At 42.6% G+C, this 15,789-nt stretch overlaps 1 protein-coding gene across 1 annotated transcript in view; it reads right to left on the bottom strand.

Moving 5' to 3' along the window:
- LOC306965178 (uncharacterized protein) overlaps window positions 1-15,789 on the bottom strand; it is a gene marked incomplete at its 5' end in the record, with an annotated part of 30,293 nt that overhangs the window by 9,209 nt on the left and 5,295 nt on the right. The window contains 13 exons of the mRNA XM_079559423.1: window positions 83-258; window positions 961-1,113; window positions 1,231-1,464; window positions 1,749-2,039; window positions 2,174-2,249; window positions 3,292-3,509; window positions 3,707-3,856; window positions 4,846-5,443; window positions 7,642-7,821; window positions 8,060-8,227; window positions 8,779-8,912; window positions 11,934-12,056; window positions 12,688-14,793. Of these exons, the coding sequence (XP_079415549.1) occupies window positions 83-258; window positions 961-1,113; window positions 1,231-1,464; window positions 1,749-2,039; window positions 2,174-2,249; window positions 3,292-3,509; window positions 3,707-3,856; window positions 4,846-5,443; window positions 7,642-7,821; window positions 8,060-8,227; window positions 8,779-8,912; window positions 11,934-12,056; window positions 12,688-14,793 (4,607 nt within the window). The remainder of the gene's footprint in view (window positions 1-82; window positions 259-960; window positions 1,114-1,230; window positions 1,465-1,748; window positions 2,040-2,173; window positions 2,250-3,291; window positions 3,510-3,706; window positions 3,857-4,845; window positions 5,444-7,641; window positions 7,822-8,059; window positions 8,228-8,778; window positions 8,913-11,933; window positions 12,057-12,687; window positions 14,794-15,789) is intronic.

Here is a 15,789-nt window from a genome sequence, read left to right as displayed (position 1 = left end):
ACTTAAGACAGGTTTTAAATGCATTGCAAAAAAAGTTTGGAAACCACCATTACTTTAAATGTTTGATGAACTTGTATTTTACCTGGAATTTGCCCAGCAGGTGGCTCTCTATGATGCTGTCGTACTGGCAGGACCCTCCGTTGATACAGTTGCACACTTTAAGAATGGGGATGAACAAGGAGCTCGAGGTCGGGTCACTGATTTTAATCTGAAGCTGCTCTGGGTTTGTGCTTCCGGGCGTCCAGGACAAGACACCGTCTGCAGGAGACGAAACAGCACCAGTGTTAAGTGTAAAGTATTAAACACGCCTATAGTTAATGAAATAATGTCTCTCAGTCATTAAAAAAAAAAAAAGTTGGAATAAAGGCTGGAGAGAATGGATATATGAACACAGTATTCCGGTTAAATTTGAAATAAGACATACTTTTAGTATGTAGTTTGAGGAAATTGCGTGAATGAATAATGGCTACCATGTAGTGCTTTGAGAAACTTGGTAATACAGGCTTGTAAAGCGGTTTTTTTTTTGGCCTGTTTGCCTGTTTGGAACTTGGATCTTCCTGGGACGTGGGCTTTCATTTTATTTTTGTGTGTATTCTTAGAATAGTTGCTTTAGTCATTTTAAAACAATGAAATATCACGGCTTGATATCATTGAGATACTGAAGTTGGAACAACAAAAGCAACAAAACAAAGACTTTTTACACTGGTGCAGTTTCTATGAGCCAATGAAAAAAACTGCCTTTAAACAGGTTTCCCCAGCTGGCCACACCCTGGGACAGGACTCAAAGTGTTACTATGAGCTTTAGCTATATTATATATGCACTGAAAAGTGGTCACAAATTACATTCACGAGACAGCCAACATTTTTGCAGTTTTTGAGAAATGTAACTTGTTATCTTGCTTTAAGACAAAAGAACATTACTATACAGCATTTGTCAAACTCTGCATTTCCTGATCTGACCTGGACTGAGAGAAACGGGAGCACGTCGGGGCTGCAGCAGCCTGAAGGTAATGGGGTCTCCGTTGGAGTCTCGGGCCGAGAGACGAACAGTGACTGTGGAGTTCACTTTGGCCTCGATCTCCAGCGGCTCTGTCACGATGGGAGGCATGTTTCCTGTAGATACAAGACACAGGGATTACATTCAGCAAAACGAAAACTATTTGAAACGTATTCCCAGTATTAGGTCAATCACTGGTTGAATGTTAAAATATTAAACCCAAGCAGTCTTACCATAGAGCACCGCAGTATCCTTGAACCTCTCCTTGGCCTTCAGCACCTCTTTTCCCAGGGCAGAGTCTCCTGTCGACAAAGTATCCTCGACACACTGCATGTTCCCGTTGCAGCTCCTCTTAAGCTCCTCCACTCGGGACGGACCCGCGTTTTGGAGCAGCTTTTCAGTGGAAACCAGAGAGAGGGGTTCTGGATCAGGAGAAAACAGCATGGACTCCGGCCCCGGCACTGCCCCTAAAGATACAAGTCAAGTAGGGAGTCAGAAGTGGATGCTACAAAAATGATTGTGACCTGCCTAAAATCCAAATGAGCGTTTTCGAGTCAATGTACGAGTCTCCAAGTAAAATGCCTTTTAGAATTCGGGGCCAAAAAAAAAATTGCATGGAGAGACGTTCCACCACTGGAAATAAAGTGATTACTTTTAGTGGTGTTTTAGTTGTTCTGCACTTGAGAAGGCATTGCCCTCCAATAAATGCCAACACTAATGAAAGGGGTTGAGATAATAAAAATATACTTACATGACAGGCCAAAATCGTCAATCTTCTCCTGTGGAAGCGGCTGCAGTTTGGATGGCACCTCTATTCCCCCATCGGACTTGAGAAAGTCTGCAGAACGGTTGGAGTTCCAGTGTCCCATCAGCCCCACGGTGCGGTTATAAAAACTCTGGGGCACCTCCACCAATGCCCCCAGCTCCCGGTGTCCTGGGACCCTCCACACAGAGACACGAAGCCCCACCGAGTACACAGCGACACAGTGGGCCTCTGACAGACACCGAACAGCAAAGTCCCGCAGACCAACGTGCACCACTCCTGCAGAGGAAGGACAGTCAAAACATATAGTAATAACTTGATCTTAAGTCAAGCTTTTCACTTGCAATTTTCAAAAAAATATGTTTCTCAATATACTTAAGCATCGTTAGCTATGTGAAAGTATTTAAACTCACCAGCTGAGACTGGGACTTTATCACCATCCACAAAAAGCTGAAGGCCATCTCCTTGATCTGAACACCTCCACTCCACCTGAAGTTATAAATATAATAAGTAATTTTGTTCAGTATTAAAGGGACTAGATAGAAGTTGTTATTGTTTTACACGCTACTGCCACCTCAGGTCTTACTGTAACTGCAGTTTCTATATTAAGCTCATGCATGACGGCAATTCGGAGCTGAATTAACAACTTTTTGAGTGACAGTCCAAGATTTTAGCTGCAGTTGTGGATTGCTGGAGCAAGTAGGGGGTAGGAAATACAAAATGTTAACATTTTTAAACTCCGTCCCTTTAAAGCAGAACTAAGTAACTCATGCCCCTAGAGGCCATAAGCGCCACTGCTGGTGTCGTAGCATGTTACATTTTTTTTTTACTCATTATTTGTCCGCGAGAGTAAATACTACGCTGACAGAAAAGACAAAGGGAGAGAGGGTTATTGTAAATCCAATTACAATGGAGATAATTTATTTCACCCAAACTTGGCTGTAAATACTGTTTAAGTGGCGCTAGCGCGCAGTTAGCTTTGTCCATTAGCCTCTTGGCCTCTTCTTGTGATTACATTAGTGTGTATTGGGGCCTCCCAAGGCTGGAGACACGGGGGGAGATGACCCCCCAATCATCCCATTAACACTTGTATTACCCCCAGAGGGACTACGGAAAGGATTTATTAAGGTAAACAAGTTGCTTGGTTCTTCTTTACCTGAAGGACAGGTAAGCAGCTGCAAAAAGTAATCTACAATTGAGGAAAGTTTTCCCAAAAGAAGTACTTTGCCCTTGAGATTTTAAGTAAGAAATCTACCAGCAGGGCAAGCTTTTTGCACTTGAATTAAGAATCTAATTTTGCTTTAAATTGAGATTTATTATGTTCATTATAATTTTTATTATAATAAAATTAAGTGCAAAATATTTTCCCACAGCCAGTTTCGTAGTTTACTTAACAAGTCAAAATTACTCAAACTATAATTTATTTCCAATTACTCTGTGAAATGTACGCATGACAGTAAATTCCTAAACCCATTTTGACTGATCCGCTAGCCGTCTCCTCTCGCGTGCTATCCCTCCTCTTGATTCTGACCTTGCCGATGCCCTGGTGGAAGGCAGCCAGGCGGACCACCACTGGGACCTCGCTGATCTGTCCCGAGTTGGAGCGGAGCTTGTCGTTCTGTCCTTGGAGGGTGAAGATATTGGAGCCGGAGGGAGAGGAGAGGCGCACGATCACAAACTCCCCCAGAGATTTGAACGAGTACTCTGTCCCGTCGAAGGTGATGAAGTGCAGGCTGCCGTACACCATGGCTGCGAAATTGACATGAAAGGAATCACAACCAAGACCAAGGCAGGTTAACTGTCTTGCCCAAGAGCACAATGACAGTAGACACGTGTGGGTTTTGGGATTGAAACACCAACATTTGAATCAGGGGGCAAAGGCTACACCAACTGAGCTGCTACTATCAAATGTTTTTCTGGCGGTCTCAGAAACCCATAGCACTCACCGACGCCCTGCCCCGCCTTCTTGGCTGTGGAGCAGTTGCTGGGATTGGACCAGCAGTACCCCTGGCAGCGGTCCAGGGGGCGCTGTCTGAGGTAGAGGTCGCACAGAGTAGAGTCAATACAACACCACTGAAACGGCAGCAAGTCATCATCTGCAGAGAGAGAGCGAGAGATTAATGACATTTCAACATCGAGATGAGCAACAGTTTATCATTCGAGCGCTGATTAAGTAAATCTGTAATTGATTTGACCAGCAGGGGGCATTATTTAACCATTGTGTGTGAGGAAAATTCCTAAGGCAAATGAATATAGGTTGATTAATTCCATGTGGTGAAATAGAGACACACACAAAAAAGGAGAAAAAAAATCAAGAAAGGATATGAATCTTGCCAACTTAGTTTTAGTTTGAGGCTTAAGCTATAAAAGCCATGGACTCAATGAAAACATGCTCTTAATATAATATAATATATTGACCTCTTAACCTCGACCTGAACCGAGCACATTGATTCCAGTTTGACATTTACCCAAATCTAAAAGCTTCTTGAAAAAAGTGTCCAAACAGCGACAAAAATGAGGATGAAAACACAACCAAAAGTGACAAAAATAAAGCAACAAAAGAGCGACAAAAACACAATTACAGAAGTGATGAAAAAAGCCACAAAAAGAGCGAGAAAAAAAGCGACCAACACACAACAAAAACGTGCCAGATAAGCAACAACAACACAATAAAAAAGCGACTAAAACATGCCTAAAAAGTTATTTAAAAAAAGCGAAAAGAAAAACAACAAAATTCAGACGAAAACACAACAAAAATTTGTAAAAAATGTGACATCAATGCGGCAACAACACAACAGGAAAGTCACGATCAGTTTTGCAGGCCTTAGCTTTCAAATGAGGTGCCACACTGGCTTATAGGGTGTGAACTCCAGTGGAAAAGCTTTTAGATTTGGGTAAAACTGAACCGGAGAAAAGGCGGGGGATAAGAGGTCAATATAATTTATCTTTTTTATAAAGTCTTCTGAAGTCTTTGTGTAAGATAATCACTTGTATTGTCTATTCATACTAGATAACCCGTTGTCTTGTTTACATTTTTTTTTAGGGGAATAAAACTGCAATATTGTAAAAGCTGAAGTTTACTTACTTATATGTTTCCTCCTGTCTGATGCTGTGTCTGTGAAGTAGCGTTCGCTGTATCCCGTCAGCAGATCCCCCTCTAGTTCATACACGCACCTCTTCCCCGACCCGTGCGCGTTGGACAGGACAGACTTATAAACGTGAACGTCCGTACCTCCGTATCTCTGGGCCCTCAACATGGCAGCTCTGTCCGCTTGACCCAGCACCTCTTGTACAAACGACACGTCCCCGAGTGCTTGCGTCCTGGTGCACGGGCAAGTGGGCAAACCGCTCGACCACTCGTTGGCGTCAGGCTCCTGCAACGCCCATCCTTGGCACTGAATTCTCGGGTCGTCGCTTGCCCCCGGGGGTTTGGAAAGATCGTAAATCAGTTCTCCCGGATTCTTAAGTGTCCCTGGCCATTGGTTGGGTCGGTATTTGCCCGCCTCCCCGAATAAGTTGTCATCCGGGACGGTGGGTTCGATGTGGGTGTGGGTCCCGTCAGTGTAGCCGACCAAAGCGTCGTGGTGCTGCCTCTGTCCCGGGCCCCAGAGCATGTCGCCGTACCTCAGCAGGGCGAAGGAGAGGCTACCGTCAGTGGTCAGGATGAGCTGGTATGTGTTGGTCTGAAAGTAAGTTCAGGAAATTGTTTTACTACCGATTTGGGCTATACCCGGGGTTAAAGGGGCCTAGGCCATTTTATACCCCCAATGATAACAACTATGTTAACCTCTTACCTACCGCCAAAACCAAATGCATTCTCTCCTCTTTGCCATTGTTTTTGCCCTTATGTGCTTTGTCACTTTTTTGCTGCTCTTCTGTCACTTTTTTGTTGGATTTTTTGTCTTTTTTTCTGCTGGATTTTTGTAATTTTTCTGCTGGATTTTTGTCTCTTCTTTTTTTTGTCATTTTTTGCTGAATTTTTGTCTTTTTTTTGCTGGATTTTTGTCTTTTTTTTGCTGGATTTTTGTCCTTTTTTTGCTGGATTTTTGTCTTTTTTGCTGGATTTGTGTCTTTTTTGCTGGATTTGGTCACTTTTTTGTTGAGTTTTTATCATTTTTGTCGCTTTTTTTGGTCACTTTTAAGCGTTTTTTTTGTTGTGTTGCTGTTAGATTTGGAGAATTTGGAGAAGACATGTTCAGGTGGGAGTTGAGAGGTTAAGTGATATAGCAAGAATTACACAGTAGTTTAGGGTGATAGAGTGGGTGGTCCTTTAACCGGAGGTTGGCAGTTCAAATCCATGCTCCTGCAGGTACAGGCTGTTGTTTTGTCTTTGGGCAAGACACTTTCACTGGGCCTTATCACAAATGTCACCTGATTGTTTAAAATAGCACGTATCTGTTTTTGCTAAGTAATTCTTTGTATTTTACTTACACTTAAGTCAGTTAGCTCCGTTCATCGAGGGGAGGGTAACTAGCTAGCGTTGTCAACAAAAGAAATAAACGACAACGCATGAAACAAATGTTAAGCGTCATCAAACGGAGGATTTGCACTTTCAATGGCTTATTTATTTTTTAGTTATTATGGTAATTCAAGGCATACAAAGTTGACATGTGATGCAATATTAATAGCTAGGCCTATATTATGTTATTACCAATGTTCACATTTCAAAAGTCAAATCAATGTCAAACTTTTTTTTTATCACAAAATCTCTGAAAACTTGATGCATTTTTCTTTCTTCTCCTAATGGTTATTTAGTGAGAACATACCAATAACAATAACCACTTTGAGAACATAACAATAACATCTGTTCAGATTGTGAAAAGTTAGACAGGTATATTCTGGCCAGGGGGGTAATTTGGTCTGTTACACCGGCTCCTACTGCAATAATGCTTAGAAAAAATAGCTCTCTGACTACACCACCAGATCTTATATATCTAGGTCAATAACTGGACTAAACCAGGTCAAACCTTGGGCTAGATTAGTTAGAACATTGGACTAAACCATGGAGAAAGTAGTCCTAAACAAGACACAATCCTAAAGAGGACCAAAATAGCACAATATTCTAAATGCAGAAGAAGCGGTAACAATCTATACAATCTATATTCAAACTATAACATGTTGGGGTAGTGGTGTTATACATGATACAGTTGATTGGATATTGATGTTTTTTTGCTATTGAACAAAAACTCTTCTTGCAGCAACTTGTTCATCAATGTGTATCTTGTATTTCTTTTGTTATACTTAACTTCTTACCCCCACCAGAACCGACCACATTTTCTCTGGTTTGGCTTTACCCAAATCTAAAAGCTTCTTGAAAAAATGTGTCAAAAAATTTGACTAAAAAGCGATGAAAAAGTGACAAAAACGCAACAAAGGTTGCAAAAGGAACAGAAGAGTGATGATGAAAGAAGCAAAAAAAAAAGTGTGCTCGGTCAAGGAGGGGGCTAAAATGTGAAAAACAGACTTCTCTTGAGCTAATATTAATGCATTACTTCTACTTGAATGATAACACTAACAGTGATAAAGTTTGAACTCTTCCTTAAGATTAGTTTCTATCATTGCCAGTAGTGTGATTTATTATTTTTATCATTGAGAGTACAGCGTCATGAAGAAATATGGCCAGCAGAGGGAGCAAGAGAGCTCCCTTAACATGAAAAGCAGCACAACAAATGCTCTTTATAGGATGGCGTTTAATTAAGTCACTGATAATAATAGCAGCTAGTAAAAACACAAAAGCCTTTCAGATGCACCTGTGTTCTCCTCCAAACACCGAGCAAACTGAACAACAGACTTTCATGCAGAGATCTTCATACTCACATTCATTCATATCAAAGCTCTTTGTTCTCTAATAATGCACATAGTGTTGTCCTTTGTCTCGTACCTCTGATAAGTCGATTTTCTGGTAGACGGTGGACATGACTTGGTCCCAGGTGATCTTGAGGATGTAAGCCGGTTTGAACGGAGGTTTGTTAGATTTCTGTTGAAACTTGGTCACTTCTGCTGCTGTGCGGTCAAACACGATCTGAGAGTAAATGTCCGACGTGTCCAGCTCAGTGTATTCCTGATTCAAAAAGAAACAGACAATTAGAGGTAGGCACACTGAGTTGCATTTCTCAGATTATACTGTGGAAGGAAAGGGGTGAAGTAACAGCCTTGCTTGTGGATTGTGGTTCTATTTAAGCGAATCCTGGTGTAGGATTATAAAAGGTCTGTGCAGAAGTGAAAAATGTTAGAACTAGTACAAAGAAATTTAAGTTGATAGAGTTCCAATTGGGCGAAACCTAGTGATAATTGCAGACCTGATAAAGCACTCGTCCTTTCCCGAGGGTGAGGTCCGCATCGTCCCAAAACGCTGCCAACAGGGACAGGTTTATGTGTTTGGGGAATCCGCCTTCGATTGGAGCAGGGAGGAGGTACTGCTCGTTCTCTTTCGGAGACTGGAGCTGAATCAGTCCGTTGTCTGAAAACTGATGACAAAAAAGACCTGTCAGTATGTGTGTGTGTGTGTACTTGTACTTTGAGGACCCGTTTGAGTTTGTAACCAACAGAGTGAGGACATTTTTGTAAAGTGAGGACATTTTGGGTGGTCCTCACTTATTTGAAGGACTGTTTGAGGGTCAAGATGTGGCTTTAGGGTTAGAATTGGGTTTAGATTAGGGTTAGGGTTAGGGTTAGGGTTAGGATTAGGTTAGGGTTAGTGTATGTAGGGCAATAAATTACTTGTGCAGAATTTCAGTATATTGTACATACGCTAAGTGCTATTACAAGCATCACCTAAGAAAATGTTTTGAGAACTAAAGGGTTGATATGGTTTAGTCTAGATTTTGTAAATCCAGGACCGAACCCCTTAACACGAGCCGATACAAGGATGACACCAAAATAAATGATGTTTATACAGAAGTAGTAGTTTTCTTATTTTCAGATCTAGTCAAAGAACTTAACAAAACCCTAACCCTAACCCTAACCCTAACCCTAACCTAACAAACTACTAACTAAAACAACACTCATCATTACTCACATAAATTCTTTTGTATGGTTTCCCGAGGAAAGGAAACTCGACCGGAGGAGTGATGTATTGGGAGTTTCCATCTCCACCATTGACTATCAAAGCTTCATCTCCCACTTCTTCTCCAAAAGGAAACAAGATGCTTTCTGTTTTAAACACAAAACAGAAAAAAAGTTTACATTTGTGTGGTGAGTGCATTGGAGAAGATAAAAGCGCTAAATTAATGGGGAAAAAATGAATGTTTTACAATGTTTTAACGATGCTATATTCAACACAACATCTAGAATTGCAGCAACTATCGTCAACCTTTTCATTTTACCAGGACAGTCCCAATGAGATTTCAGAATCTCTTTTCGGAGGAGTCCTGATCCAGACGAGACCCGACTGTGCATGTTTTTTAAGGTTTGGGAAAACCGGAGCAAACACGGAGAGAACATGCAAACTCCACAAAGAAAGGCCTCACCCAACCCAGAGGTTAACCCCTTAACTCCCACCTGAACCGAGCACATTTTCTCCAGTTTGGCTTTAACCCAGTCCAAAAGCTTCTGGAAAAAAGCTGTGAAAATAGCAACAAAACTGAGACGAAAACAATGATGGAAATGTGACAAAAAAGTGAGAAAATATTGGAAAAAAAATACGAAAAATTGATTTAAAAAATTGATTAAAAAAATGACGAAAAAATGAAAAAAATGTGACAAAAATGACAAAAAAATTGACAAAATTTGACAAAAAAATACAAAAAATTACAAAAAAATTACAAAAAATGTGATAAAAATTGACGAAAAAATGACAAAAAGTTACAAAAATGAGTTGCTGGAAAAAAAATCTGATGACGTGAAAAAAAAGATCCTCTCGGTTCAGGCGGGAGTTAAGAGGTTAAAGTGCTAATCGCTCCGTATTAGATGCATTACTGGATTTGTAAATAACTGTACATCTATATACACAGTGTTTTTCTATCGTCTCTAAGGAAGAAAAGTCAATAACCTGAAACAAAGACAAAGAAATATGAGAGTTACTTAGAATAACCATAGCCCACCATCTGGAGCTTTTGTAGGAGTGGGCAGAGTTTGCACTTGTGGCTTCGAGCATCTGTAAGACCCCGGTTCATTGATGCAGAACTTTCCAATGGGACAAGCCTGGCTCTGGGTCAAACACTCATCCACATCCACACAGCCCGCCTTTCCATGTCCATTGTCTTTCCCCTCAATCCACCCCTTGTTACATCTGCATTCATAGCCGCCTATGTTGTTCATGCATCGGGCTGCAAAGTGGCACTGTCCGTTGTCCTGTTGGCACTCGTCTATGTCCACGCAAAATGAGCTGAGGACCACGAATCCAGGTTTACAAGCGCACGCGTACGACCCTGGGAAGTTCAGGCAAGCGGCAGTGAAGTGGCATGGCTTTAGCGTGTCGCATTCATCCACGTCTTCGCAGAAAGAGCCATTTCCCAAAAAACCCACGGGACATCGGCACAAAAAGGACCCAGGAGTGTTCCAGCATCTCGCAATGGGGTCACAGGGTAAGTCCGCGCATTCGTCAACGTCAACACACGCACCGTCTTTTTCCACGAAGCCTTGCGGACAGGAGCACTGAAAGTCGCCGGGTGAATTGGTGCAAACTTGGTCGGGGCGGCAAGAGGTGTTCACTTCGCATTCATCCACATCTATACAAGCAACGCTGTTGTTTTGATATCCAGGCGAACACAAGCAGGTAAACGATCCCACCGTGTTGTTACAATACGAGTGCTCCGGGCATGGGCTGTCTCCAGAATCCCCGCATTCATCGATGTCCTGACAAACCTGTTCCGTCAGCGTAAAACCTTCATTACATGGGCAGAGATACGAGCCTATAACGTTGACGCAACTTGAGTGTGTTTGGCAAATGGAAGAGGAGTTTTTAGTTTCGTGGCATTCATCGATGTCGAGACATTCCGTCCCATTGCTCAAAAAGCCATTGTTGCACTCGCAGTAGTACGACCCCATCGAATTCACGCAAGTGCCATTGACGCAAAGCTCTAAATCGGGTGCACCGCATTCGTCAATATCTAAACAAGACTTATTTAGGCTAAGAAATCCATCATCGCAAAGACAGTTGTAGCTACCATTCAAGTTGATACATGTGCTATGATCAGAGCAGGTTCGATCGTCTAAGCATTCATCGATATCTTCACAGTAGGTGGCGTTCCCTTGATAGCCCTCATTGCATTGGCAAAAAGATGACCCTTCCGTGTTCTGGCAGCTTGAAAAGTTGGGGCACTTGACTAATCCTAAAGAGCACTCATCAATATCTGAACAAAAAGTCGAATTTCCTGAAAATCCTGGGTCGCAAACACATGTGTAGCCCCCGTCAGTATTGCTACATGTGCTGTTGGCGGGGCAAGTAAAATTCCCAACCGCACACTCGTCAATATCCTTGCACATTGTCCCGTTACTTGTGAAACCGTCCAAACAAACGCAATTGTATGAGCCTTTGGAGTTAACGCAATTGGAATTCGGAGGGCAAGCGTCTTCTAACTGGGCACATTCGTCAACATCGGTGCAAACGGTGCCACTGCCGCCGTATCCTTCCTCGCATTTGCAGTAAAACGAGCCTTGATATGGGTAGCATTCTGCAAGCGGATGGCACTGGGAAGTCGCGTTGAGGCAAGTGTCGTTTGTCACGCAAGTCCCTACGTCGTAAACTTGATCCAGAATGCACGAGCAAGCGAAGAAGCCCGGAAAGTTCAGGCAGGTCATGTTTGCGGTACAAGCCGTGTACAGTTCGCACTCGTCGATATCTTCGCAAATAAACCCGTCTCCCAGGTACCCGTCGTGGCACTTGCAGTCATAAGATCCATTTTGGTTCGAGCAAGAGGCCTGGTCGCTGCAGTTGTGCTTAAGAGACGAGGCCGGGTCGCATTCGTTCACGTCGCGGCAGTCAAAGCCGTCGCCCTCTGTGCCGACGGGACAGGCGCAGGTGAAGTTCCCGGGGGCGTTTGTGCAGCGGGCGATCGGGTGGCAGCCTCCGTTTTGGACTTGGCACTCATCAACGTCTATAATTCATCCAAAATGGGACAGTGTCAGGGAAACAGCCCCAAAGTGTGCTAAAGGGAAAGCTTAAACAGAGTCCACTTAAATGACCTACAGAGGAGAGTCAGTGGATGTTTGTAATGTGGGGGCGACGCTCACCTGTGCAGTTTTTGCCGTCTCCAGTGAAACCGCTGAGGCACAAGCAATGATGGCTGCCGATGGTGTTGACACATTCAGCGAATTTACTGCAGTCGTTTTGTCCAGTTTCACACTCATTTAGATCTGGGGGAAAAAAACAGAGACAAGCTCAGAATATGTATGTCATTGCAAGAAATAAGGTCAAAAGGGATGCACAAAATGATAAAAAATTGTAATATCAAAGACCTGTCTTGACTACTCCAATAACTATATTGTGTCAAAACAAGATAAAAGTAAAAATAGATAATAAATAAGGACCAAAATAAGCCTAAATAGAACTAAATTGGGAAAATCATGACTAAAACCAAACTTTTACATTTTCATTGCATATTCATTGATTCTATTTTGGGCACAAAATGTTTAAAGGTAAGGTAGGTAAAGTATATATTTCTATAGTTTTGGCAGCCAAGGTCCTCCATAGAAAATGGCCAAGAGCTGACATCCAATTTTGTCCTTGAAAAACTTGATATGAGCTTGTGGATGGTTGCCTAACATGTAGGATTTAAGTCAAGGAGTTTGTTAATATAATTGTGTCTGTTATTAGAGAGGTGTGTGGTATGATTTTCAAAAATAAAATAAAGAAAAAAGGAATGAAAAATAACACTTGTAAATCTTTGTTGATGCAGCATAAGCTTTTGTTTCCATGTTCAGTGTTTTACATTGTCAGTACTTGCACAGACATCTTTATTTCACCAATTACAAAATCAGGACTTACCAAAACACTCCGTGCCAATTTGAGAGAACCCTTGTTTGCACATGCAGGAATATGATCCCGGCACATTGACACACTTGGTCTCATTTCTGGGACACACATTGTCTCGTTGGCACTCGTCTACGTCGGAACAGCTCACCCCGTTGCCCACAAAGCCCTGGTCGCACACGCACTGGTATCCGGAGGGCGACGGGTGGCAAAGGCCCCGGACGTGGCAGGACGGGTCACACTGTCGGCTCGGGGTGCCGCATGTGTTATTTAATACAATTGTCCCATTCAAGCACGAGCAGACAAAAGCGCCGGGCGAATTGACGCAGACTGAAAAGCTTGGACATAGATTACTATCTAATAAACACTCATCCACGTCCTCACACATGCTGCCGTCACCGGTGAATCCTGGGAGGCAGGAGCAAGTGAAGCTCCCAATGAAGTTAGTGCACTTTGCAAGCGAATGGCAAGACCCTGCATCTTCTGAATCTTCTGAACACTCATCTATGTCGGTGCATGTGGTGCCATTGCCTTCAAATCCTCGTTTACAAGTACAAGTATGTGCGCCTATGGTGTTGAGACAGGTTGCGTTCGCATGGCATGGGTTATTTTCACACTCATCCATGTCGACACAGTTCATATCACTGACCGGGTGGTAGTATCCGACTTTACAGGGGCATTCGAAGGTCCCATCAATGTTTACACACTCCTCGTTCTCCCCACATGTGTTTTCCAGTGTTTCACATTCATTTATATCTTCACAGCTCGTTTTGTTGATCAGTGTAAATCCAAAAGGGCAAGTGCACTCAAAAGATCCGGCGTTATTGACACAGGCAGCATTGTTTTTACAACCACCATTGTCAACTGAGCATTCATCTATGTCCGTGCATTCGGTTTCCCCATCACCTCTGTACCCTGTTTCACATGAGCAGTTGTAAGTGCCAGGGAGGTTGACACAAACTGCGTAACTGTGGCACTGGCGAGCTCGAGAGCACTCATTTATGTCAACGCATGTCTTACCATTTCCATTGAAACCTTCTTTGCACCGGCAACTAAACGAACCGGCTGTATTCTTACAGATGGCATGGGGGTCACAAAGTCCTGCTTCACATTCATCAAGATCCAAGCATGTGCGGCTACTTATGTTGAAGACATAACCTTCGCCGCAATCGCAATAGTAAGATCCAGGTTCGTTGACGCACTTTGTGAAAGAGGGGCAAAGGTCTCGGTCACTGCATTCGTTTATGTCGTCACAGCTGCTGCCATTGCCTAAAAACCCGTCCAGGCAGGAGCATTCGTACGTCCCGAGTCGGTTGATACAAGCTGCATCGCGATGACACCTGTTCTTCGAATCGTCGCTGCATTCGTTGATGTCCACACATGTAAGTCCGTTCCCAGTGAAGCCGGTCTTGCACGTGCACGTGAATGTTCCTATATTATTCACACAGTTTGCGTATAAGCTGCACGCCTGTAGAGCGCACTCGTCGACGTCTTGACACCTCTGTCCGTTGCTTTCAAAGCCGGTGTTGCAGGTGCACTGATAGGTTCCCGGTAGATTTCTGCATCCTTTGTAACCGAGCGAAGATGAACAAACTCTGGGCGTCTCCGAACATTCATCAACATCCAGACACAGGTAATTCCCATTGCCTTTGTAGCCCTCGTTGCACGTGCAGATGTAAGATCCGGGGTTATTTGTGCATGTCGCGTTCCAGTGACATTTGTTTGTTGTTTTGCACTCATCGATATCAGTGCATTCGTAGCCATTTCCATTGAACCCTATTTTACATCTGCAAGTTCTCCCTCCCTCTGTATTGGTACAAACTGCAGTCTCGTGGCAACCTCCATTATTCTCTGTGCATTCGTCGATGTCTTGGCAGTTATACCCATCTCCTATATACCCTTCCAGACATTCACACACATAGCTGCCCAGAGTATTGTTGCAGCGGGCTCTGGAGTTGCATCTGTGCAGACCGCTGGCGCATTCGTCGATGTCGCTGCACTCTAACCCGTCGCCCTGGTAGCCCATGGCACATGAGCACACGTATCCGTCATTCCCTTTCATACACTGGGCCAGAGAGTGGCATTTAACACCCGCGGCTGCACATATTTCAGGGTCCAGCACTAGAGGGGCAAAAAAGGAGAAACATATGGTCAGTGTGGCAAATGTTAAAGTTTTTAAATAGCTGTATGTACGCTTTGCTCAAAACTGGAGAGTGCAGTGAAGGCCTTTGGGGCATGTTGGGGTGTTTCTCTTTATATGACTTTTACTTAACCTGGAAAGTCCCACTGAGATTCAGACTATTTTGAGAGACTCTTTTCTTATTTAGATTAAACATCATATCAGATTTTTATTACAAGGTGAGGTCAAAGGTTCTAAAAATAAAATATTCAACTCATGGAAAGGGAACTTTATCTGACTTTCGGATTTGATTGTATAATTCTATATTCATAAGCAGTTTAGAGCCTTATCTTGATCTCTGGTAATTGTTCCTTAAATCAACGATGAACCATTTATCATTTAATTCTGGTTTAGACCTGGTTATAAAAGTGATTGAGGTATTTTGAATCACATATGTCAAACACAAGGCCCACAGATCCAGCCCACGACTTGTACAGCATAAATGAGTGATTTTTTTTTAAAGATATAACCAGAATACTCAGTCCAGTTACTAAGGGACAGCCATATGTATATATATATTTTTTATTTTTTTTAAAAGAAAGAATTCTACATGTGTCCAGCAGAGGGAACTGACATAAAAGGGGTTCAGTAAATAAACTACACATTAGAGCCACGTGGTATATATCGTCACTTTGAGAAGCTTGTGACACAGGCTTGTAAAGTGCAATACAAGTGTAAGCCGCTATTAATATTCATTAGGCTACAGTTCTGAATTTGAATTCATTTTTATTTGAATTTATTTTATCTCATCAGGGACAATGCACAAAAGACTTTAGTTTAAAAAAGATGAGATGTCATTTTTTCCAGGTTATATAAAATCATGCTAATATCCACCCGCAGTCTTACAAAAGAAATGAAAAATGTATGCAGAATAATAATGCATGGAGGCGTTACTTCACTCACATCATACAAACACTTTCCACTTCAGGAAACTACAG

This window comes from Gobius niger, assembly GCF_951799975.1.
Source record: "Gobius niger genome assembly, chromosome: 7".
Lineage (NCBI taxonomy): Eukaryota > Metazoa > Chordata > Actinopteri > Gobiiformes > Gobiidae > Gobius > Gobius niger.
Note: the sequence above shows the minus strand (reverse complement) of the source record. Positions and strands in the feature narration are given on the sequence as shown.